At 39.6% G+C, this 26,797-nt stretch overlaps 1 protein-coding gene across 2 annotated transcripts in view; it reads right to left on the reverse strand.

Annotated features, from left to right (window-relative positions):
• The window catches only part of camkk1a (calcium/calmodulin-dependent protein kinase kinase 1, alpha a), a 68,681-nt gene that overhangs the window by 23,239 nt on the left and 18,645 nt on the right, over positions 1 to 26,797 (reverse strand). For both annotated transcript variants that reach the window (XM_075486436.1, XM_075486435.1), the window contains exons 2-6: positions 15,782 to 16,235; positions 11,296 to 11,343; positions 8,259 to 8,312; positions 3,705 to 3,756; positions 2,890 to 3,023 (exon numbers count right to left, since the gene is read on the reverse strand). In XM_075486436.1, the coding sequence (XP_075342551.1) occupies positions 2,890 to 3,023; positions 3,705 to 3,756; positions 8,259 to 8,312; positions 11,296 to 11,343; positions 15,782 to 16,114 (621 nt within the window). In that variant the 5' untranslated portion in view covers positions 16,115 to 16,235. The remainder of the gene's footprint in view (positions 1 to 2,889; positions 3,024 to 3,704; positions 3,757 to 8,258; positions 8,313 to 11,295; positions 11,344 to 15,781; positions 16,236 to 26,797) is intronic.

The following is a 26,797-nucleotide window of genomic DNA, read 5'->3' on the forward strand; positions in this document are numbered from 1 at the left end:
GATAATAATAAACTCCTGGAGTATGTACAAACTTCCAAATACATCGTTTTGTGAGTACAGACCATATTTGTACTACTGTAGAAGTTTGGTGTCATGGCATGTGATTTTAGTGTGGTAATTTTGGAGATACTGCCAGGTTCCGTTAGCGCTTGTACTAAGCTATTCGGGATAACGCAGTTACTCGGCTGATGTTCAGCCAATATCGGAAAAACTTCGGGTGGGCTACTTGGCTGGATGTCACGGTTCAAATGACCCGAGGGTGAATCTACTCCGAACTATCACTTTAAGGCTGGCGGCTAGAAGCTACACTTGCCCAGGGTAGCTTGAGATACATTGTGAATAATGAAAGAAGAATGTGCGCATGTGCGAATGTGTGACAGTTTTTCAATCATCCATCCCTTAAATTTCTTTTATCACATGTATAATTACATACAAATAAACAAGGAGCTTTTGGGGCTCCTACTGGAAAGGAAAATGCTCACTCCATCTGGACTCACTCCATGCTTTGGCACTCTTCACAGCTTTCACAAAGCACAGAAAATATTCACCTGGAGCATTATATTAAATACAACACCCTGGTGAATTTAAATGATCTCAGCGAAGGTTAGAGCCAAGGACATACGGCAATGGAAAACCTAGTTCAGGAAATCCACTCTAAAGCAGCAGGGACATCATTTACTCATGTTAGTTTTAACACGTCTTACACCACTGAGTAGGTTAATGTTTGCCAGCACCGTCCTCTACAGTTCACCGAATTAAACACTTTGATTTGGATTACACACTGCACTTATCTTTTTGTTCCAAGTAACTGTAGAAAAACAAGAAAAAGCTATAAACTAGAAACAAGCCTTTGCTGCTTGTATTGTGTGCACAGTGCAGACCATTAGTGGCTTTGTCTTCTTATTGGAAGCTGTTGATTAATGCAGTGACTAAGATGAAATGGGAAATAAATAAGGACTTTTGAGCAAATGGCATAAATTGAGCCAGGGTTTCTAATGGAAGGGGCTACTCTCATAACAGAACAGGCTGATGGGAAACAAGTCGGCTTGACTGTCCTTTCCCCACAATCTGTGACAAATAACCAAATCATTTTCACTGTTTTTAATCTGTTCCACTTGGCGTTGCATTTAGTGTTTAAATATCAAGAGAGAGAAAATTTATTCATAATTAGATGGACTGGACCGAGGTCTCCCGAGAATCAATGTGATACCCTTCATGAATCTGATCCTGACTCAGGCAGCCATTTAAATGGATGAATAGAATAAGATGGAGTGGAAGAGAGCAGGTTTTTTCTTTAGTCCACATGTTCCTAATTTGAGAGTGGGAGTGACTGTGGACAAAGAAGAGAAGGGATAAAAGCGAGTGTCTTCTCTAGGGAGTAAGCACAAGGGACAGAAATACTTTTCCTTGAAAACTGTTTTCCTATGCTCTTTGCCCACGCACGCCAGACGCCTTTCCTAGTGCCCAACTGCCCGAGCTTAACTCCCGGCCACGGCTTCAGAGCCCCCCCGCCATCTGGCCTGGGTTGAAAAACTGATGATATCACTAAGGAGTGATGTTTCATCTTGAACTGCCTCTCATCTTCCCTCAACAAAATGCTTCTGCAGACACTAAAAGTCAGTCTTTAAAGCATTCAAAATCAGTTTGAAATATAAGAATATATTTACAGGGTGACCGCATTTATTTTTCCCCCCATTTTAAAAAAAGCTAAAGATGTTTAGCTGGTTTTACTTTAACTGACTCAAAATTAACAAACTGATGAGGTAAGGCAAGGCAATTTTATTTGCAGAGCACAATTCGTACACAAGGCAATTCAAAGTGCTTTACAGCTACATAAAAGAAGAAAAAAAACCCATAAAAAATAATACTGAATTAATTAAATTAAAGATAAAATACTTTCAGGTGTCATATGCACAGCTAAATAGAACTGTTTTCAGCCTGGATTTAAACATTGTCAGAGTTGAGGCCTGTCTCACATCTTCTGGAAGACTGTTCCAGATTTTAGGAGCATAAAACTGGAATCCCTATTTCTCTGCTGCTAGTGTGGCTAAAAGCTCATCTCCAAGCATGTTTTTTCTTTTTCCTGTAGAGAATATAAAGCTGACGTTGTCGGTTTGTTTAGAGGCCATATTGTATTCTCACTTGCACTGATGGTGTCTTTTTTGTCTGCACAGACCCTGAATTATAACTTCAGGACAGTGTTTCTATGGCCAAGCTGTAACCTCTAAAATCATAACCGAGTCAATTTCTATTCCTCATAACTAAATGCTAAACATAGCCACATGTGCACTGCATGTTGAAAAATGACTTTTTTTAAAAATGGGTTCTTAGAGTAAATCTTCTTTGTTGTCATCATAGTGGCTCATAAAACCCAATGCATACAACTCCACTAAAATAAACATTTCTGAATCCATTTTTAAGTATTATTATTTGTTTACTCAAATAAAATACATTTGCAAAAAAAGGGGGACAAGATTCTGCAAGAGAGTAGATTTTGGTACACTACTTGCTTGCTTTTAAATAGATCTTGCAGTCAGCGGCAGAATCTAATTTCTCTCTGTAAGGTCCATCTTCTCCTTTTTCTTTCTCCATTTCTTCTCTTATCCACCACATTAGACCATTTTTAGCCAAACTACCCAGGCAGAAAGCGCTCCCAACACAGCATGCAACATGGCATGATTCACTTTAACATTTGCCAGACAAAATACTCAACAAGAGAATCTTCACTGAACTTTCAGGATGTTAACACGGACATTTTAACAATATCTGCTACTAAAGCATCAGCAAATATTATAAGACTGCTGTTTGGGGTGTTTTTTTGACAGAAAGTACTGCATCCACTTGACTTTTTTGTTCTCAACAATCATTAAAAGATAAAGAAACCCTTACCTCCACCAGCTTGACAATATTGACATGGTCCAGTTTTTTAAGGATGGCAATCTCTTGGTAGACTCTTTCTAGGGGGCCTAAGATTTTGGGCTGCTCTCCTTGGGCTGCTTTTGGTCCTCTTGGGGGTGGGCGACCTATAGAGCACCAACCAAACAAGGTTACAAAATATTACATGCAATCAAAATGAGCCAAGTTGAATGTCTTTTGAAGAAAATGTAAAACATCCTGTGGCAATTTTAACAAAATGCCTTGAAAAGTGATTTTACTTGTTGCATGATCATTATATAGTTTCTTTTTAAAGAATTTTGTAACTGATGCTTTTAAATTCTAGTGTTTCTCAGAATCGAAACCATTTTGGTTTTGAAATGTTTTCCCTTTACATAATAAACAAGAATGGGCACTCAGGGTGTCCACAAAGGCCAGTGCCTTAACTCGTTTTAAAGAAAGTGATCCAAATCTAAAATTCAACTGATTCTTGCTTTACCGATGCTTCACCTTTCTGCTTAATTTCATAAAAGATTTATTGTTTTTGTGTGATTCCTGCTGGAAGACAGACAAATGTCTGAGTGGAGGAGAAGGAATAACAATTGTGCAGTGTACTTGTACGGCAGCACATAAAATTTCACTGCTTTGTACCAGTTTTTTAAAATACATTCAGCAAGAGACGATGCCATTAACATTTGGTGTGAATGTGGATAATTTTCTTTCAAATAAAGTATTGGCCCTGGTGGTAGATGCACATTCAGTGTTCATCTAGTGTCTTACCAAATTGGTGTACAAGATCTATATAAATAGGTAAAAGAACCAGGACTCACGTGGAAAACCACACTGCTTCATCAACTTCTTCTTGGATAAAACCTTCATGGCCTAGAAAAGGAAAAGCTGATTTAGACATACAGTGTCACCACATACAGTAAATTAACTGCATGTGAGCTCAAAAAAAGTAGACATATGGATAAAAAATAATTAAGAAAATGCTCTTCAATTGAATGAAATTATAAATACAATTTCCGTGTGAAAAATTCCTTAAAGACACGTGAGGATTCTAATGTATGAAATATCTGTGGTATTTACCTTTCTATGAGGTCAGGGGGACTATCTGAAAAGATAAGCCTAGAGCCAATGAATCTTTCATGGGAAAAAGCATCTACTGGCTTCTCAAGGTCAGAACAGCAGCTCCCACTGAAACTGAGATCTGTGGATCGCTTTTAAAAAGCAGCGAATACCCATCTTTTTAAACTTGTTTGTGATTTGCGTTTGTCGATATGTTTTTATATTCTTATATTTTATCGTGTTTCCTGGATTTCATTGGGAAGCACTTTTTTTTTTACCTTAAAAGATTTTCCATAAATAAATATTTTACTTACAACTGTGTATGCGTGTGTCTTTGCTTGTACATCTCAGTAGGAAAAAGCTCAACAAAATAAAGGCACCTCATTTTAAGGAACTAAATCTAAAAGAAGAAGAAGACATGAAGTAACTAACATTCACTGCACGCTATACCTTTCCCAACCACACTGTCAGCAAGTAATTTCACTGTTTAGTCATTCATGGGGCATGTTCTATTTCCTCTACACAAACTGTGTAGTTGATGTACAGCTCAGCTGTGTTTTTGGTCACCATGACTATGACTGTGCAGAAGTCAGGTTTGTACATAGTTTCCATGAAGTGCTATCTGTGTGTGTCTGTTTGGATAAGTGTGAATGTGCAAAACTGTGGGAGGGTGTTTAATGTGGAGAAATGAAGCCTCACTAAGCCACACAGTACCCGAACAGTTGTCCAGCAATGTTTAGAATGACACAGCTTTTACATGAATGACACAGCATTAATCGTGACTACACGCTGTTCATTACAGTAAATGTGTCGCCCTGCAAAGGTAGGTCAAGGTGCATCAACACAGTTTTTGTCAAATCATTAAAAAACAAAACTTCAAAACAGGGATGACTACATTATATTCTTCAACAAAGAATGGGAATAACTGGGGAAAAAAAAAACAATGATTTTGAACTGAACCCGTTACTTATCAGTTATGACCAGAGGAGGTGATATGAGTGGAGTGTTGCATGGAGGGCAAATACAGGTGGAAGACGCAATAAAAAAGGTATCATCATGTTCCCTCACTGCACCTCAGTGCTCTCAGTAAGGTCTCCATCTATCTAAACAAGGCTTTGCAACGAAAAATAACTACTTCTATAAAGCACTTGCAGTTTTCTGTGAGATGAAACAAAAAAGGAAGACATGTTACAGCCAAAGCAAAATGGCTGAACGAGATCACTTTTGCTGAATGCTTGACAGCAGAGTCAGATTAAGCCCCTGGCAGAAAAGAAGCTGCCGGCCCCAGTTGATCAATAAACAATTATCCAGGAATATGATCTATGTCTGTACAGCGGTATATACAAAATGACATAGGTAAAATCTAGGTTGATCGAAGCCTTGAGGTTGTCATCTATATAATAAACGACCAACTTAAATTCAGCTTACAGGACATCAAACAAGCTCCTGCTGTTTAATAAAAAGGTCAGCAGTTCTGTTACATCCTGCAATGTTCAACAATGAGCCACTGTAAAATGATATTATATTTCATGTGCAGCCACTATATCCAGAATGAAAAGTGCAATTTAATTCCTGCATAGCTCCAGAATAAAATGTCTCCCCTACCCTGCTGTCACCTGCTGGATTCTCATCAGCTGAATAGTTGTGGCATAGCAGTAATGTAGTTAGTGAAGGAAGTGAGCACTAAATAGTGAGGCTAATAAAATAAAATGAAATGTAAAGAGTGATAATTTATGGCTCAATCCTTTTTTTAAGGCAATCAGGATCCTGAGCACAGGCAGATACAAACAGGCTATACGCAACATTTTATGTAAAAAAAATGCATATTCTTTTTACAATATCTGCAATTTTAATTCTTGCTTTTCTATTTGACAAAAAAGGGGAAAAAATGCCTCAATGCACACAGATGCTAATGTTTGCACACACTGGGTTTAGGTGTCTACAGACCACTCCTTCTGAAAGACTGACACTTATTTACTAAAAGTATAAGAAGTGAGGACTGCTCCTGCTCGTGAGAACAAATGCCCGCTAATAATTAGCCCTTTAATTCATTACTCCCCCAATTTAGAATGAGCTCAGGGTATTTTGCATAAATTTATTTTACTTGGATCCCCCGAGCTTGAGAAACAGTAACATGAAAATTGGATGCCAGCCACTCAAGCTGTGAGAACAGCAATTATACGAAACAAAGCATCATAATTAACCTATTGCTAGGTCAAAAATCTAAAGTGGTGTGCTGATCTTCAATGTATTATATCATTTAATTTCAAAATAAGTTATTGACTAACAACCCACTGTATGTTTTTACACATGGCAGAGTTGTTCTTCCTGTGTGGGATATATGTGTGATATATGTTTGTGTAAACTGTACATGGATTGCAGATGCTCTGCAGGCAAATATCCAACCCATTTTAATGTGAAGCCATGTTAGATTGCCAGGCAAAATGAAAAATAAAAAAATAAAAAAAATGTCCCCATTACTCATCTCCTGCTATCTCGATCCATGCCACTGCTGTTTCAGATGAGTCTGTCTTGCTAGCCACCCTGCAATGACCCGCTATCTGTCCTGGACCCTAACATTTTTGGCCAGTGTCTGTAACAAATCCTCAAAGACTGAATCTAAATGCAGACACATGCACTGCAATGATGAGGCCATCTGAACTCATACACACATACCAGTGTGAGATGGAAAAAGCAGGAGGAAGACATGGTTTTAATCTTTCCTGAACAGTAATCTCAGACTTCAAACCGAATACACCTCGAGCAACTGACTTCTCCTATAATACAACATACTCTCAAATGTATTTCAAAGGGCAAGGTGTCACAACTGAGAGAACTGCTAGATTGATGCACAGAACAGTAGCTGGAGGAGGCTTATCAGAACTTATGAAGAGTGTAGCAATGGTTGTAGCAATGTTCCCAATTCAATGTTTGAGCCAAGTTTCCAAAAAAAGTCACAAGAGTAAAAGTGACAAGGGGACCGGATCCCATTCTGTTAAGGCCGCATGATTTACTCACAACTCAGCTTCAAATACTTTTTAAATTTTAAATTAATACAACTCTCCCTCTAACAGCCAAGTATAAATATTTATAATATTTAATATGAGTTCATTCACAAATAGAGCATGAAAACAGATAAATGGAAATGCTCTTTGAAAGATGAAACACGTGGGTTAGGAAACATCAGCACTTAAGTTAAACAGAAAAGCTGATTAGCACTGCATTTTCAGAAAGTTTGGGATTTTATCAAAATGGAAGCCATAGAGTAATGCACAGAAGTACTTTTCAAAAATGTGCTTTGTCTACTGGTATTTTCCCTCTTTTAAATTTGCCACAATTCACACATAACTGCAGAGGACCTTCGTCTAAGTTTCACAAATGAAAAGGTGTGAAAGTGATACAAATATTTCAAAAGATTGCATTTACGCACAAAATAATGATTACTGCACCATAACATTTGAGTGTTCTTTTTCAGCTTTATGTAAATTCGAATCTTGCACAGGACATCTTTCAGGGGTGACACCAAAGGGTCTTAGTGCAATTTTTTTGGACTGGTTTGTAAACTACTGTTTGTTTTTATGCAAGCACTTGTTTTAATATTTCACTCACTGTATAAGGCTACTCCATGTCCTTACATAACCATCCTGTTGTTGAAAATCCTGCTTCAGTGCCTTTATAAGCTTCCATTTTGATATTGGATTGTGTTTAACTGAGCTTCTACTGGCTCCAATTCAAAAATACATCTTAAATTCATCCAGGGTTGGCAGCTTAAGTCGATGTGACTCATGCAAACACTCTCAGTGTTGTTACTGCACAGGGCAGCTTAGATATGTTAACGTATAAAACAGCTTACATTTGGAAGTTGTTGAGCTTTCAAGAGAACAAATCACCTTGATGGAAACACCTGAAATTGACCTTGTGCATGGCTCATATCCAAACTCTCCCCTTGTGGACTAACCTCAGAGCAGTTGATACACAAGCAATCAACAGCACTGCTTTGAAGAAAGATATAAAGGTCTTGGCTGCATGTCAAATGACACCAGAAGCTACCGTTATGTTTTGAAATTACTTCCAAGGCAATTGATGCAATCAGAGGGGATGAAACTCACAGCTTGGCAACAAGGACACAAAAAGATATAAATAAATAAATTGAAAAAAAAAAAAAAAAAAAAAAAAAAAAAAAAAAAAAAAATCAATAGTCCTGGTCTTCTGTCCAGACAAAGCTGAGAGACTTGATAGAGGCTCAAAAGACCACTGTGGCTGTGAGGTATTTCAATAAGAAGTTGCTCAAATGTAAAATGGCCGCGGTGACTTACGTAATGTTTGTCATCATCTTCATTGTAGGCAAGCTTGACCACACCATAGGAGCCCTGAAAAACAATAGCAGAAGACTCATTTTCAAAGGTGGACCTGCATTAGACAAGATGCAAAATTTGGTGGTTCAGCTCTACATTTAAAAAAAGGTTCAGGATTAGAAGTGGCAAGAGACTGTTCAAATGTCCCAAAGCATCCCTTTGAGACCAGACGGTAGCACCATACTGACAGAATGTTTTTGAGGCAGCACTGTTCCCATTCACGATCAATATTTTTATTCTATGGCAGCACAGAATGGCTCCTCCCACACACACGCTTCCCCGGGATGTGTTTACAGTCCTTCTTTGACTTGTTTTCTTCTCAGATAAGAGAAAATAAGTCTCATTACTACATGGAAAGCTGACCAAATGTTCAAAGGACTCAAATAAAGATTTATGAACTACGGTCTGTAGAGCCAAATGTACTGCTTGAATGTTTTATTTGTTCTCAGAAAGTAATGTTTTAAAGTTTCGAAAATATGACTACTCCAAGTTAACACCTTAAAAAAATACCTCAACTAATCATAAATCAACACCTGGCAAATAAATATTAATCTGAGACACATTATTCCTCTTAAAGCTCCAACACTATGCTCAGCAGTACAATGTAAGGCCTCGAAAATCACTTTGTTTGAGATGTCTGCTTAAAAATATTGCTTTTAGCATGCGCCTGGCCTTGAAGTATATACAGTATTTGCCATGTTTCCACCAACAGTAATCGTGATAATACATAATACGTATAATAGTAATACGTTTGATGTCAATTTTGAAGTGTCACTAAAAAGAAAATGCAAATTATGCATATTTTCATTGACTGATTTTGAGCAAATAAACTAAGCTACCTTGTGTCTCCAGAAGGTATCAATATAAGCAATTTGATTGAATAGACTGACTGAATAGAAGACAAACTAAAAACAAATCATCAAGAGGAAACAAATAGAACCACATGTGAGAGAAAAATGAAGAGAATTAAGATTTGTTTTATAATTTCGAGCAGTAATTATTCTGTCATGTCAGCCAGTATTGTTCTGCAGACAATGAAAAAGTGATTTATGTAATTAGTTGAATAAGTCACATTTTTGTTCCGTCAGAATTTAAATCACACAAAGAAAGTTTTCATCTCACTTAAGCATTTTAAAATACAAAATTACCCAAACATAAAAGCTTCCTTTTTGTAAAAGCTGTTAAACGCTGACAAGTTATCATTACCAATTTGAACATGTTTGCATGCTAATATTAGCATTTAGCTAAACAATACTAATGTGTTAAAGGCTAAAGGCTAGCATGGTTGTGGACACATATCTGCTTGTTAGTACGATATATATATATATGAAACAGGATAATGCAGCTGAAAATTTACAAAGTTGTGGGATAAAATATCAAACAATCTCACTGGGCTGTTTTCAACAAGCTAGTTAAGGGTGCGTGGCTACAACTAGCACTCAACTATCGACACAATTTTGGTTTAGGATCTGAATGGGTTCAAAACAACCTTTATATCCCTCAAAATATATTTTACTTGGAATTTAATCAAGGAGGAATACAATAAAAACAGTTCTCCACTTATTCCATAGAAACATTGAATTTGTAACACATATGAACCTTCTAAGACCAGCTCCTGTGACTCCACTAAAATTCCAATAGGTGAATAAGTGGATTTGGACTGGTGCTCCACTAAAATCTGCTCTGCAAATATCAAAAAGGCCATTTTCATATTTACATTTTCTACATTAGGAGTAAACAGCTGGAGTGGACTGTATAAAAGAGACACGTGACCAACATGACATCACAAATCAATCCCAAGTTCAGAGATATAACCGTAAAAGGAAGATGTGCATTGCTTTATGTAATCCGTCTGTTACAAGTATGTTAATGTCCAAATCCAGAGTTATGCAAATGATGATTTGGGTTGTACATTTAGCTCTTAACTTGCTATGAGATAGTTGTGTTGACAATTTTCAGAGAAATTAGCGCAGGCAGCTCTAAAATATGACAAAAATGTTATTTTTTTGCCTGATTTGTTAATGTAAACATTTATTTGGCCTCAGAATGTTCAAAGGGTTGTGGATAGATTAAAACAAGTATTTCCATTAGAGAGAATCTGTGTTCATGTTCACATTACCCATTGAAATTAATAGATCCAGGACCTGCTGCTGATCTCACAAAGGGGCACATCAGTTGGGGGGAACCAAGTGAAACAGACTCAGGAAAGAACTTTTCAGTGGGGTGTCTTGGTTGTAAATAGTCTTTGACATGAGCGAGACGTGGATCTGACCAAGAACCTCAGAAACTATACACACTCCTATTGGGGTAGTAGAAATTTATAATTCATCAGTCACAACATATCCCTGCCTGAATGCATGCCCTGCTTTATTGTCTAGTTTACATAAATGCAACCTTAATTTGCAAAAGTGACATGATGAGGTTAAACAGGACTTAAGAATAAGACTCAAACTTCCATATGAACAACAGTAACTCTATATAACTCACTTGTTTTTCCAACAAAAGGAGTCATTGCTCGCTTGTGATTAGAATGCAGGTTTAAAGCAATTCCACACTGGCTTTATATTTGAAACAAAAGGTTATTTTCATATTTTTTAGATACAGTCTGTGGTCAGAAAGAAAAAAAACAAAAAAAACAAAACAGCATTTATTGTTCCTGTATCAGCTGTATCTTGTTTGGTGAATTACAGTGTTAACCTGCTGTCTGTAGAGACTAATGTACACATAATACAAACTCAAAAATCTTAAGTCTAAAAATTGAAGACCACAAGATCTCAAATAGAGGGCTCACTTCTTGTTTTAACTCTGACTCAGAAAAAACCTTTGCCCTAAATGGGCTTAAAGTGTAGCCACCAAAAGGGTTCATTTTCCTGTATATCCACTGGGCAAGCATTCTCCATGAGTTAATCTTTTTTGTGCTACTAAAGGTTATATCAAGCCAAGAAAGCTTTTGGTGCCTGTTTAGCAGAGGTGAAAGTGAGGGGTTAGTTAAACTCACCTTTCCAATCTCACTCTTCAGTTTGTACTGGTTCAACTGGATACAATTCTGCGTGTAGGAGGAGAAAAGAAGGGGATTTTATCATCATCATATGATCATCAGCAGTGTTAACGTTTTCAACACCTAAAGCAAAGAGAAACAGGACTGACTTTGGAACAGGAAATTCTTTATGTGTGCGGGTGCTTCCATTTGAACTGAGAGTAATTCATTGCCAAGATGTAGGTAACGATGCAGTCTGTAGTTTCTGTTTACTGTCGGCACATCCATTAGTGCCACTGCTTAAATGGCTGATTTGCAGCTCCATAGCAACCACCGCTACAGAACAGAGTCAGCCAGGGGCATGGCAGTGGAGAGCAGACCGCAGCAGGACAGAGATGAGGAGGAAGAGGACGAGGAGGGAGCAGACGAAAGGGAAGGTGAGAGTTTGATGGTGTGAAGCATTTTATGAAAGGGGCAGGCCTGAGAATTGAGGCGCATAAACGTAAAATAATGAAAAGAAAGTGAGCAGGGGGATGGAGAAGATAGAACTGTAGAGAGAAAGGGATTAAAAATGGCCCTCTCTTCAGCTTAGGGTGGTAATTTCTTATGAGCCAGACCAGCGCCTGAGGCTTCATACTGGAATGCGTTTGCGGGATCTGAGATGGTAGCAGAGCACAGATGTACAGTAAAAACATGGCAGGACTCAACGCACAGCATTGACTCATGTTTTGGACAAGACACCACTAGGCAAGGTATTTTATAAAAAAGGAAAAATATAGACAGTTATATAACACACGGTTATCTAGCTTGCGCTCGATATGGCTGTTGGCGCTACAGAAGATGCGAGTCCATGGGAGTTTTATACTGTAGGCTATGAGGATGCTGAGCAATGTGGGCAGAGATTAGAACAAAGGGTGTCAAAGAGAATAGAAGATGTGGGCTTTGGAAGTTAAGTGAAATTTAGAAAAGAACAAAGATATAGGGTGAAAAGGGAGAAAGGAGAAAGAAAAATGAGGAGAATCCAAAGAAAAGAGGAGTAGGAGAGATTGTATGAGAGGACCTCCAGTGAAAAAAAAAAAAGAAGGTCTGTAGAAAGCGTAAAAAACATTTGCTATTCATGTACACTTTGCATATATCAATCAAACTACATAGATCAACCAGGCCAGAGTAAATCTTAAGAGGGATATTTTTCTCTCATATACACCAGTCTTTCATCTTCTCTTTCCCCTCCCAGCTCACTTTGTCCTGCCTTGCATCAGATCTGAACCAAGCTCTCCTCTTCTCCGATCCATTACTAAACCACTGATCAATCTATGCATAACTAATACATCACTGACACTGTGCCATTAAAAATAAAAAAATCAATACCCATAAATTACGATACAGAATGCCCCAATAAAAGCATCACGAAGTATGTGACAAAAAGACAAACTCTGAAATGTAAAATCATTTCCACCTCCTGTCAGTTGAAGATCAAATTTGATAAAATGGTATGACAGCTGAAGCAAAACCAGATTACGGCACCAGAAAATAGTTTATCTTCAGTTTTTTATGGTCCAGCATGACTGGCAGATGCACAAATGTTAGTCAAAATCCCTCTGGTGCTGGTTTTAACATACAGTTAGTCATGCATAAGAATGAAGTAATTTATGTTAATCCATTTTTGGAGGAAAAGCCTCTAAAAATGTTTCAGACTGTGGAGACACTTAGGCTACGGCTACACGAAAACGAAACAAGGTTTTTTTTGAAAACGGGTACGAAAATTCTTGCGACCACACGGAAACGCGCTGCTGTCCAGACGAAAACGATGAAACGATGCAGTACACACGCCACTATGTCACGCCACGCTGTGAGACAATAGAGAAGTGTTAAAATTGGCTCACAGCGTCAACGTGTGACTGACGCAAAAACGTTTTAGCTGTAACAATGGAAACGAAACGAGGCCGTTTTCAAACTTTCCCACTCTGGAACCCGTTTTCAAAAACTATCGTTTTGGGGTAGTGGGAACGCCGGCTCCGTGTGGCCGCGACAGCGAAACGATAAGAAAAAGTATCGTTTACAGTGAAAAACGTTTCCGTGTAGCCGCAGCCTTAAGCTCAGAGTCCTCAGAGAACTGCTGGTTTAGCCAATCTGAAAATGTTCAATGAGCTGTTGGTTGACATTTAGTTTGTATGTGTTGCTAACAGTAGATTATTCATGTTAGGTGGTCAGAGGCTGTATTTCCCTTTGTTGTGGCATCTTTCAGCGCTGATTGTAACTACGGCATCTACAGCTTTAAGTGACTCAGCGCTCTCGTTTCGTTTCTACTCTGTATTGTTCTTGCATACCCATACACATATTTAACACATTATAATTGATCTGTTCCTCTTGCACTGATAAAATCCCCCATTTCCCTGGATTATCTTAATCCTTACTTTAATCCACCAAACACAAAATTTATTGTTTAAAATACTGAACCCAGTTCCCACGGTGGGAGAAAATGATGTGTCTTTCATGTGTAAAAAAAAAAACAGCAATAAATGCTGGGAACGAGAATGTAGAAACAGTTTTCCTCGTAGTTGCATGTAGATGACTGATATAGTAACTGTTGCTCCCCCCTGCTTTACTGTGTCATACTGTAGACCCAGAAGTGAAATATAACCAACAAGTCCATTTTATGGCTCAGCATAAGAAAGGAACTGACGCAATGACAGGTCTGCACATCTGTGGCAGCAGTCTGTTAAATTTATAGAAGCTCTGCATCCAGGCAGATCTCATGAATTCTTAATGTTCACTCTGGATTGGAAAGGCAAGTGGAAAATTGAGATTCAGGGGTCATACACTGCCAGATGATACTGTTAATATATTTCATGTTAGCATGAAATTGTTACTAAGTTTGCATGAAACATATTAATACCCCATGTTTGGAAATACATGTTTTCTGTATGATAAAATAATGATCATTATAATGGTTATGAATAAAGCTTTAAATGAACACTTTTGCATAAGTGATACAGTTTTTCATGGTCTTGCCTGGTGGATTTTTGATTTTACTCATTGCTTTAGCTTCATAATTAGCATATGGCAGCTAGGATGCTAAAACCTTTCCTCATCAAGAATGCAAAATGTCACATCAATTCATTAAAAGGACATTTTGTAATATCGTTTGTTTAAACATTTAAAAAAAAAAAACAATAACCACATAAATTGTGTGTCAAAAGACATCTATGTATTGTGATGCTAAGATATATACTACAGTTAGCACTGTAAAAGCTAGCGTTGGCCTTTGCCTTTGTTTAATACCATTACCATATTTTTACGCTAAAATTATACAATGAGTCAGCACCCAGACCATTATGCGAGGAAGAAGAATCAAGGCTGCCTAGTGATTGAGATTTAGTTACATTTTATGACACTAACAGTGATTTTGAGGGCCGTAGACATTGTATGAAACAGTGAATGATAACTGATGCTCCAGTAAAGTGACAACTGCAGTGCTCTAAACATTGACAGTGAGAGACACACCACATCGTACATTTACCACAGTTGCTGACCAAGGAGTCCTAATAGAATAAGGAAATTCTACTCTCACTTGAGGGAGCAGAAATGACATAACACATGATTTGACAAGACAGTGCACAAAAAGATGATCCTGAAGTGTAGTATGATGGGCACATGCATACAATAGACAGCTTTGGTGCTGGTTGTATAATTTATTTAATTTGGCTATATTTGTCTGTATTATTTTTATTTTTTGTATTAGTAAGTATTTTTTAAGCAGCACAAATAAATGGGAGGGTAAGTGGGCCCTTGTGGCAAATGTTGAGCAGCTTTGTGGATGAACTTTGATGAAACTTGAGAGTCCTGCCACTGTCGAGCAGGATGGCCTGGAAATAAGCCAGCCTGTTATGGTGTGGCATCATTTTCTTGTCACACTGCTGTCTGCCGCCCACTTAAATTGACAACAAAGGCTGACATCCTGGTTCCTTGGTGCAGCAAAGCAAGATTGCTCAGCTAATCCAGTAGATCATCACGCAGATTAGTTCTTAGTTCATTTCTATGGTGTAGCAGCGTCCAGCTGTGTCCTATTCCATCGGTGTTAAAACTCAAAAATGTGTTAATCAGGATGTAAATGGATTCAGGGGTATTTATAGAAATAACAGTGACCCCTTCAATAATTATATAGTATACAAAAGGAACCCATAAGATGCTACAGGCATTAACAAAGAGGCAAGACTGCTTACATCAAGACAAGCTCTAAAACAGATTCATGACTAAGATATGTGAATGACCTAAAGAAAAGCCGCTCTCTGCCAGTTTGTGTCTCACTCACACAACGAATGCAGAGATTCATGTTTCAAGTGTTCCAATTACAGGATTATACATAACAGACAGACAGATCTACTGTAAGAGCATGCTTTTCTGTTCTGTTTTTACAGCATTGTTAATGCTTCTGCTGTGAAAGAAACCTCTCATTACTTAAGTAGACATTTACAATAACTGAACTATCACCAACTGACAGCCTCACCTGAGAGTCTGATATGGACACCCTTTTGGACTCAACTGTGGGCCTGCGAACCACACGAGGTGAAGTGTGTGTGCAGCCTGCTCCAGAGCCCGATGACACGTAAGTGCCCCTCTCCTGAAGCGACAGCTTCCTCCCAGTCAGGTGAGGCCGCGATAGTTGAGTCCTCTTGGCTTGAGTCTCCTCCCGCTGAGCCTTGCCGTTCTTAACGCCATTAGCGGCCGAGCCGTCAGAGTCTTTTGTCATCATGGCTGCCATGATGTCTGTAAGACTATTTGTCTGTATGGCAGAGTCAGGGTCCAGCCTCTCACAGCCAGGGTCACTACTCATAGCCATGGCAGCTGGGGGGCTGGAGGTGGTGCAGGAGCAGGTGGTGGCGAGAGTAGCAGGGAGCACCTACCAGCATAAACGTGACCTGAGCCAGCCTATGATGCTGATGTTCACCGTCTCCCCACAACTGGAAAGAAAAACAAAACGAGGCTGTGAGCTCTTTGGGACACCAGAAGAGGAGCTGAACTAGCAGTACATCTTCACTTTTTGGTTAATTTTTTAGGTTTTGTTCACTCACTAAAATGTTCACTGTCTTTTAGCCAGTATATGATCGAGACAGATGAGCTTTTATTGTTATAGAGAGTAATGATGAAAAACATATGCATTATTACACATCTTTAATGTTGCTGGGCATTTATAGCTAAACGTGATTAAAACACCAAAGTAAACCAGTCGCTGGACTTAAATCAAGCAGTCTGATAGAAATAGAAAATGTCATCTCTGTGTTTGAGGCTGGCGTGGTGGGTCAACCTACCTGCAGAAGACAGATGCTCATTAATTCAAATAAATGTCAGAAATAATAAAACCCAACCCGTTCATTGCAAAGCTAATTATGCCGTATGCGTTTGGTCATGGCTCACTGCAACTCAGTGATACTCATCAGGGCAGACTGACACATACATTTACTCATCATAAAAACTGAATGTATTACATATGGCATAATACATGTGCATATATCCAAACATTTAGTGCGATTAGTTTGGTGCGCTTTCATCCTTTTATCTCTAATGAAATCAAGTCAGAGTAGGATTGCATCAGACAGGGATGATAAAATCTATCCAGTATATTTGGTTCGGGCTTTGTTCTATAAATTGAAGAAAAACCCCCATAGTAAAACAGTATTCATCTATGTTCCAGCAGGAATCTATAGTGTTTTAATCTCAGAGGAGCCAACTGAATCTGTATTTGCATCTAGAAAAGATACAGTGAGAAGAGAGACAAAGGAGCCAAGGACGAGGTCTCTTCTGAGATGTTCAGTAAATGGGCCATGTTATGCTATTCTTGAAGTGTGTCATGAAGGGATTGCTTCATATTTAAAAATGACTGTGTTCCACTTTGACCAGGTGTGTCACAGGCATGCATTTGGACAACCAAGGTTCAATACAAACAACTCAGTATCAAATTATAAAGTTGTACTAGTGGCACGGCTTTAAGCAAGGGCAATGCCAATCTAGTTCACCACTTGGGTCCTGATCGATGGCATTTATTGCTTTTTCCAGTAGAACCGAACTGGTACAGTGTTGTGTAATGGTAAATTCTGTCTCTTAGAACTGCTTTAGAAACCCCCACAACAGGCTTTCCAATACGCATTAACCATTCGTCTCACAGAGGCACAATAATTGTGTTTATCTGTCTCTTAATCACATCGAGACCACATCCTGCATCCTGTTCCGAGTGTGAGTTCAGGAATTAATACAGGTATAATAACTTCACACAAATGTGATACTGTAAAGTGATTCTCGTGTTTTAGAACCACAATTGCCTCAATCACACACGCCAAAATTTGTCCCAATTCTATTTGCATTTTCCAAACAGTTGTTATTCAAATGATATAAATTTCGACTGCAGGAAGAAACGTTTTTAACTGCCAGCAGCAAGAGGAAACGCATTGTCTGAATCATGAGTCATTTTAGGAAAACAAAGTGGAACTGTCATATTTTGCTAATTTTCTTTACAACTAGTGATTATGTGTCTCCTGAAACTGGTTCTCTCCACTGCAGCACCATTCAGCCCCGCTGCATGTGTGAGCAATACCCTTGCAGAGGTGGGAGGCAGAGGAGAAGCACTGGTCTGGTTATTAAATTTAGCTGCACTGCGACTTTTATTTGTTTACAGAAGCACACATTTCCATCATGAAGGATTTTTATTAGGATTAATACTTCATCTCCCAAACCTTTTCATTTCCACAGCTTCCATCCATCTCTAGGTAAATGTCTGAGATGAAACTAACCACTTTTTCCACCTCTGCGTAAAACAGCTGGGCTATATCGTGACTACCCTACGGCCGGAGTAAAGCTCATACAAGGTATGTCTCGTATGATCATCTTCCAGATTTTAATACTTGGAAGGTAGGAGAAATTTCCACAAGCTAGGATCCAATACACTATCCAGTCATTAAAAAACATTTCTGTTGTTATTGTATTCTTATGTAATAATTCAATTCTGACATATAAAATCAAAGCGTTTCGTATTGGATCTGCACTATTGTTAAGACCCACAATCGTTTGTTTTTGGAAGGAAGGCTCTGACTGATTATTGAATCTGGTTTTCACCCAGGATGTGGAACAGTGGCTGCCCCTCGTCACCGATCCTGTTTGTGATTTTCATGGACAAGATCTTAAGTCGTAGTTGGGGAGTGGAGGGTCTCTGGTTTGGGAGCCTCAGGGATGCATCCCTGCTTTTTGTGGACGATGTAGTTCTATTGGCTTCCTTAAGCCACGACCTTGAACACAGATGAGTGTCAAGTGGCCAGCATGAAAGTCAGCCTCTCCAAATCAAAGGCCATGATCAGAAAAGGGTGGAGTGCTCCCTCCGGTTCTGATATACAGTAAGTGTCTTCCCCAAGCAGGGGAGTTCAAGTATCTCGGGATCTTGTTCATAAGAGATGGCAAGTTGGAATGAGCGATGGAGAGAACAGCTGGGGTTCTGTCAGCTGTAACAAAGGCGCTGCGGCGATCTGTTGTTGTGAAGAGGGAGCTGACTTGAAAGGCAAAGCTTTCAATTTACTAGTCCAACTTCGTGCCAAACCTCACCTATGATCACATGGTCCAGGTAGTGACCGGTGAAATGAGTTTACTTCAGAGGACGGCTGGGTTCAGCCTTGTAGACAGAGTGAGGAGCTAAAGCATCCGTGCCGAGCTTGGAGTAGAGCTGCTGCTTCCCCGCATTGACAGGAGTCAGCTGAGGTGGTTCACGCATGCATGCCTCCTGGAACGTGTCCAACTGGGGGGCGGCCCCGGGGCAGACCCAGAACACGCTGGAGGGATTATATATCCCTGCCGGCTACCAGTCACATTTGTTGCTTTGCAAATCTTCTACCTATTCTACAATTTCCTTTTGGAAATTCTTTCTAGATTTCTTTTGTTGTCAAACTGCATGCAGAATTCTCTAAGGTAGCCAACATGGGCTTGTACATCTGAAATGAGATTGTCTTTATGGAAATGTTTTTCCACAGCAATGTCTGCAATTTTGCTTTCTTTAATATTCAGATTCATCCACTTGAGAAAACTTGAAAGTGGAATGGTTTTTATTGCAGGATTGTACAATCACTTTTTTCCTACCACTGGCTCCATATCTTAGTGGCAACCAGAGTCCATTAACAAGAAACTGCACAGAGAAAAAGGCACATTTAAATATTTCAAGCTCATATAATTGCTGAAAACAAACACAGGGAAACAATTGAGAGTACTCAATTTGGAGTATTGAGTGATTTTTAATGCTTTCTTTCAACTGCAATTCCATGAAAAGAAGCTTCAGCAGAGACAATTACAGTAAGAGGGGAGGATGGGCTGTAGGACTGTGGACATGAACAAATGAATCCATTTTGTTTCCATCAGTAAACCACCCTTAACCTGCCTTCATTTAGTCTCCCCATCATTTGACTGTGTGCCATCAGCACAGAGATATCCAAGGTTGAAATTATTAAAATCAAATCCTTTATTCAAAGAATTTGTCATCATCTGGCTCTTCATATAGAACGGTTCTACTGTTTTTTTATGTTTTGAATTACTTCCTCAGAGGGCCTTGACAAAGTGCAAAAAGCAGGATTGGTACATGTTAAGCTGAAGGCTGAATGCTACCTGCTTTACCCAAATCAAATGTATGACCAGCTAGACCTGCTGTTTTTAATTTAAAAAAAAGCTGAAGACTTAGAAGGAGATCAGTGGGCAAGGCTGTGTGCTGAAAGCATGTTTGCCTTTTAAGCAGCAGTGACTTTCTTTTACCGTTCTTTCATACTCAGTCACAGCACCTTACTCAACACGTCAGGTTCAAACACAATCAATTTTGATTGTTCTTTGACTAACAACAAGTGATGTAGAAAATCTACACTGCTGGTTTTAAAATGATTTTAAAACTGTTTTGGATTTCCATAAAAAGAGAGAAAAAAAAGGGTTTTCTGTGTTGTAAGATGGAAGGCAAAAGCTCATATGGTGCTACTGACAAGCTGTGAACTTCTGATGTGGAACACTGTATTGATGAATAGTGCACACTGTGGCCACATGCCTGCAGTGTTTCAGATCAGACACAGTACAGCGTTTGAAGGTAACCACAGTGCCGTTAGGGGTGGGCGATATGGGCAAAAAAAAATATCGATATTTTTTAGGATTTTCACGATAAAGATATTTTGACGATATTTTAAAAAAAAAAATTAAAACTTGCGTTAAGATCACAATAAAATGAACACAAGCATGCAAGTCTGAGCACACACGGCCAGTAGGCTACAGTGAAACTGCGAATGGCTCATTAAATCAGTTATGGTTCCTTTGATCGCTCTACCGTTACTTGGATAACTGTGGAAATTCTAGAGCTAATACATGCAAAACGAGCGCTGACCTTCGGGGATGCGTGCATTTATTAGACCCAAAACCCATGCGGGGTGCCTCTCGGGGTGCCCCGGCCGCTTTGGTGACTGATAACCTCGAGCCGTTTCTCAGGCTACTTCTCCCTCCCACTACCGACTCGGGGAAGTAGTGACGAAAAATAACAATACAGGACACTTTAAATCCTTTAACGGGGATCAATTGAAGGGCAAGTCTGGTGCCAGCAGCCGCGGTAATTCCAGCTCCAATAGCGTATCTTAAAGTTGCTGCAGTTAAAAAGCTCGTAGTTGGATCTCGGGATCGAGCTGACGGTCCGCCGCGAGGCGAGCTGCCGTCTGTCCCAGCCCCTGCCTCTCGGCGCCCCCTTGATGCTCTTAGCTGAGTGTCCCGCGGGGTCCGAAGCGTTTACTTTGAAAAAATTAGAGCGTTCAAAGCAGGGCGTGGCGTGGCGCTGTGGTAAGGGCAGAGGACCACTGGCGCCGCACTTTTTGGCGATTGAAAAAAAAAAAATATATGAATATTTTTTTTTTGCCTATATCTCGATATTGCAAAATTACTCATCGTCAAAACAACATTCACGATAATTTCGCAAACGATACATATCGCCCACCCCTAGGTGCCGTATAGAACGTCCTGGTCACCTTGATATCAAATAGACGTCAAGAAACCAGCATAGACGAGGATTCATAAACCTAAGATGATATCCTTCAGAGGTCACTGATCCAGGTCTAAATATGATTGATTTTAGTGATAACTCAACGGGGTGAATATATGAACATTTGCTAGTTTTCAAAGATTTAAATGGAAATTGGAAGGATTGGAGCATCTAAAGATGTCATGCTTTAAAATGTCGCAGGAGAAAAGTTTTTATTTTCTTATTTTTAACTGTAATCTCATGATTCATAGAGCAGATGAATCACTGTTGGAAAAAACAAAACAAAACGTTGCTTCTTGTACAATTGGGCACACAAGTGACTTGGTTAGATAGAAAGAAAGAACACGGCTCGGCTTCAACTAAGTTAAACTTAACTAAGATTTCGGACACTTAATTTGGCCCACACAGAGTTGTTAATGTTGGGGGACTTTAGTCTTCGGGCTTGGAGAATAAAGAATTACAGGAACAGTGCAATGTTTTTTTTTCTAAAACAACCTGGAATGTAGAAAAAAAGAAGCAATCGCTCATGTTGAAATCCAATGTTCAGTTGATTCCTTTGTGCCTGTAATAAATAAATAAATAAATAAATAAGACTACCGGAGGGGTCTGTACTCGGACATAAACATAGATCGACATGTAATTTAATAGTTATTGAAAATAATCATTAAGAGAAGCAGCACTGCCAAAGTAAGTGTAGTGTCGTTTCATGCATATTCTCATTAATATGACCGTGGCCATGGATATTTGTTAGGGTGCGCTCCATTTGAACTCAGAAGTAGGAATTTCAGAGATCCCAATTAGGAAAAATCAACTAAAACGTCTCCAGAAGTTGAATTTTTGACTTGCAAAGACATAGAACATAGACATAGACATAGACTTCAACAACCCTTACCTAAAAAAATCCAACATGGTTACGCTGTGCATAAAAAAAATAGTGTAGAAAAATGGTGATAGCTGCAAAGATAAACTGTTTATTAGCACGTCTGTCAGTCTGTGTCTCAATAAATCAGTCACAAACTGTCCAAACTCAGTCTGTGAATATATTCCTGTGGTGTTTTATATGTGAAAAACACATAATATCTCATAATCAACTTGCATTACTAATATTAGCTAGAATAGTCAATGAGTAATCTTTTTTTAAATTGCGATCATTCCAAGCTCTGAGTTCCAACTACCGAGGCAAAAGGCACAATTAATATGCATGTCAGGAAGTTAAGCAGAGAGCTACTGAACCAGGGTGAAGGAAGTAGGTTCAGGTGGGTGGATGGGTCCACAAAACCATGACCCCTAACATGGGAGACTCCCATAGTGATGCCTCTTAACCATGACTGTTTCATATAACCAAAACCATAGTTTTATCATTGTAACAACGATGGAAATTCTCACATTGCTTTAAGTAAAAAAAAATTGTTTACAAAAACAAGCCACATTCTTTCAGGAAGCCTTATCAAGTTGTCTTTATCAACCAAACCTGCCGTTTTTTTAATTTAATGCATTCAGAGAGGACCTAGTACACAGCCAATAAGGTAAGCATACTCAAAACCAAGTAAATGTCAGCTAATTGAGAGCATTTACAGTCAGGAGGCTGCGCCTTATTCAATTCAATTCAATTCAAATTCAAAAATACTTTATTTATCCCAGAGGGAAATTAAATGTTGATGTAGCTCAATTAAATCAAGGAGTTATTATAGATGCTGATGGCTGTGGGCAGGAATGATTTCCTGTAGCGGTCCGTTTTGCATCCAAACTGAAGAAGCCTTTGACTGAAGAGACTCTGTTTTCCGATAACAGTCTCATGGAGAGGATGTTCAGGGTTGTCCATAATTCTCTTGATTTTATGCAAATCCTTCTTTGCATTATTGTCTCCAGAGGTTCCACAGTCGTCCCCAGAACAGAACCAGCCTTCTTTATCAGGTTGTTGAGTCTTTTTAGGTCCCTGGTTCTGATGCTGCTGCCCCAACAGATGACGCAAGAGGAAATGACGCTCTCCACAACAGACTTGTAGAATATCTGCAACATCTTGTTGCAAACCTTGAAGGACCTTAGCTTCCTCAAGAAGTACAGTCTGCTCTGTCCTTTCTTGTAGATGACTTCACTGTTGTGTCTCCAGTCCAGTCTGTTGTCCACATGAACACCAAGGTATTTATATTCCTCAACCACCTCCACTTCTTCTCCCATGATGGAAACAGGGTTTGATCTGACCCTGTTTCTCCTGAAATCTACAATCATCTCCTTTGTTTTGTTAACATTCAAGATGAGATGATTGTTCCCACACCATGCCACAAAGCGGTCCACCAGCTCTCTGTACGGTTCTTGTCCATCTCTGATACACCCGACAACTGCAGAGTCATCTGAATATTTCTGTAGATGACAGGAGTCTGACTTGTACTGGAAGTCTGAAGTGTACAGAGTGAAAAGGAATGGTGAGAGTACAGTCCCCTGTGGTGCTCCTGTGCTGCTGATCACCTGGTTAGACACACAATTCTTCAGTCTGACAAACTGTGGTCTGTTTGTCAGGTAGTCATTAATCCAGGTGATTGTTGAGGCCTCCACCTGAGTCTTCTGGAGTTTCAGACGAAGCAGATCAGGCTGGATTGTGTTAAATGCACTGGAGAAATCAAAGAACATGATCCTCACAGTGCTGCCTGCTTTGTCCAGATGACAGTGGGTTTGTTGAAGCAAGTGTATGATAGCATCTTCAACTCCAACTCCATGGCGATAAGCAAACTGCAGGGGGTCCTGATATGTGCTGGTTTGCTTACACAGGTGGGTCAACAGGAGTCTCTCCAGGACCTTCATGATGTGGGATGTCAGGGCAACAGGTCTGTAGTCATTGATGTCTGAAGGGTGAGTTTTCTTTGGTACCGGAACCAGACAGGATGTCTTCCACAACAGTGGTACCTTCTCTTGGGTCAAGCTAAGGTTGAAAAGGTGTTGCAGAATCCCACAGAGCTGCTCTGCACAGGCCTTCAGGACTCGGGGGCTGACACCATCTGGACCTGCAGCCTTGTTCCGGTTCAGTCTCTCCAACTGCCTCTTCACCTGACTTCTAGAAACAGAAAAGTGGGAGGGGGAGGCAAAGGGGACAGCAGCATCTCCTGATTGGGTTGAAGACAAACTAGTGGAAGCAGAATAATCCATGACTGAGGTGGAGGTGGAGATGTTACAGGAAAGCTGTGGGTCAGAGGAGGGTGGGATGTCTCTTTGGCTGGGAACAGGAGGGGAGGATGGTGAGCTTGTTCCTGAACTGAACCTGTTGAAGAATGTGTTCAGCTCATTTGCTCTGTCCAGACTTCCATCCATCCGATCCTCCCTCTGCTTGAAGCCTGTGATCTTCTTCATTCCTGACCACACATCTCTGATATTGTTCCTCTGCAGTTTACTCTCAAGCTTCTTTCTATACACCTCCTTGCTCTCTCTGATCTTGACTTTGAGCTGCTTCTGTACTCCTCAGTAACTCCCTGTCTCGCTCCCTAAAGGCTCTTTTTTTCTTGTTCAATAGTTCCTTTAGCTCACTGGTGATCCAGGGTTTGTTATTAGGGAAGACTCACTGTTCTGGAGGGGATGGTGTTGTCCACACAGAAGTTTATATAGTCAGTCACACACTCAGTCATGGCATTAATGTCCTTTCCATGTGGCTTACAAAGAGAAATCCAATCGGTTGCATCAAAACAACCCTGTAAGGCTTCTTCAGCTTCATGTGACCACTTTCTAACAGTCCTTTTTGTGACAGGTAGTCTCTGGACAAGGGGTTTATATGCTGAACAGAGAAAAACAAGGTTGTGATCTGATTTACCCAGGGGAGGTCTTGATTTGGAAATGTATGAATCCTTGACATTTGTGTAAAACAAATCCAATGTCTTGTTTTCTCTGGTAGAGCAGCTGACAAACTGTTAAAAAGTTGGCAGTGTAGCAGAGAGTGAGGCATGATTAAAATCACCAGATATTGCCACAAAAGAATTGGGGTGTTGTGTCTGTATCTGAGCAACAACGGAACTGATGACATCACATGCAGTGTCGGCAACAGCTGAGGGTGGAATGTAAACAGCTACCAAAACAACACTGGTGAACTCTCTTGGCAAATAATATGGACGAAAACCTACTGCCAATAGTTCAATGTCAGGACTGCAGAGACGACTCTTCACAGTAACATGTCCTGGGTGACACCATCTGTTGTTGACAAGCACTGCCAATCCACCCCCTTTCCTTTTCCTGCTACTCTTTAAATCTCGATCTACTCGTACAGTCAGGAAGCCCGGCAGAGAGACGCTGGAGTTGGGGATATGATCCTGCAGCCATGTCTCAGTAAAACACATAATGCTACATTCCCGATATTCTTGCTGAGTCCTTGTCAAGGCTAGAAGTTCATCCAACTTGTTAGCTAACGATCTTACATTGCCCATGATGACGGATGGCAGAGTTGGTTTGAACTTCTTCTTTCTTTCTCTCCTCTTTGCTCCTGCTCTGCATTTAGACGCCTCCTTTTCAATTCCAGTGGGATTTCTGGCTTCAGTTGTCGAATTATTTCTGCTTTTCCAATGTTAATCAGCTGCTCCCTGTTGTAAACCACCTTGTTGCTATGGTTATGCATCATAACAAAACAGCAAAATATACAAAAGTATTGGGAAAAATCAATCCAGCTGCACAGCATCCAAGGCAGGAAGGAACAGTTGTCCAAAAAATGCCATTTCTTCCAAGAAAAAACAGGAATGAAATTTAGAAAAAAGAATAAATCTCAATGTGAGGTACAGAGCTACTCCAACGTGCTGCCACCCTCAGCAGCTCATTCTAGAACATTATTATCTTGGTATCAAAAGTACGAACTGACCGGGTGTCCAGATAAAGGGCATTATGGTCAATTAAGGTAATGTGTACAATTAAAAATGCTTACTTTCTTTGATCATTTAAGCACATTACTGTCACAGCTAATTATCAGGCCAGAAGCAGTTGTGCTGAAACTGCTGATCATCAAAAGCTTATAATCTGTACAATCATTTGTCTTGATTTATGACAACTGGTTATTAACAAACATGTTGCAAATTAACAAGGATTCAGTGCTCAACATCCAATATTTGCAGAGTTGGCTGGGTGGATACATTCTTACTGCAGGGTTTTTCTGACTACAGACACCACTTTCACTTGCTCCTTACCCATATTTAATAAAAGGTCACAGGCCGAAACCAATAAATCAATTTAAATGCTTCTCAATATCAAATAAGAGCTCTTTGGTTTTTCCTTCCTGTAGCTCTATTCTTCTCAGGCCCCACGGGTTGATCAGGTCTTCCTCCCATTACCTTCTCCTGTCACTTTTCATCTAACTCAAACAAAAGTATAGGTCACATTTACTGCAAAGGGAAATAAAACATAACAATAGGAATGTTGGAAAACCCAGCAGGAACATCCACTGGCTGCTGATGGATGATTAAAAAAAATACCAGAGAATAACTTTTGTGTGCATACACTTACATACCTGCCCACTCACACACACCCACA

This window comes from Odontesthes bonariensis, chromosome 16 (genome assembly GCF_027942865.1).
Source record: "Odontesthes bonariensis isolate fOdoBon6 chromosome 16, fOdoBon6.hap1, whole genome shotgun sequence".
Classification (NCBI taxonomy): domain Eukaryota; kingdom Metazoa; phylum Chordata; class Actinopteri; order Atheriniformes; family Atherinopsidae; genus Odontesthes; species Odontesthes bonariensis.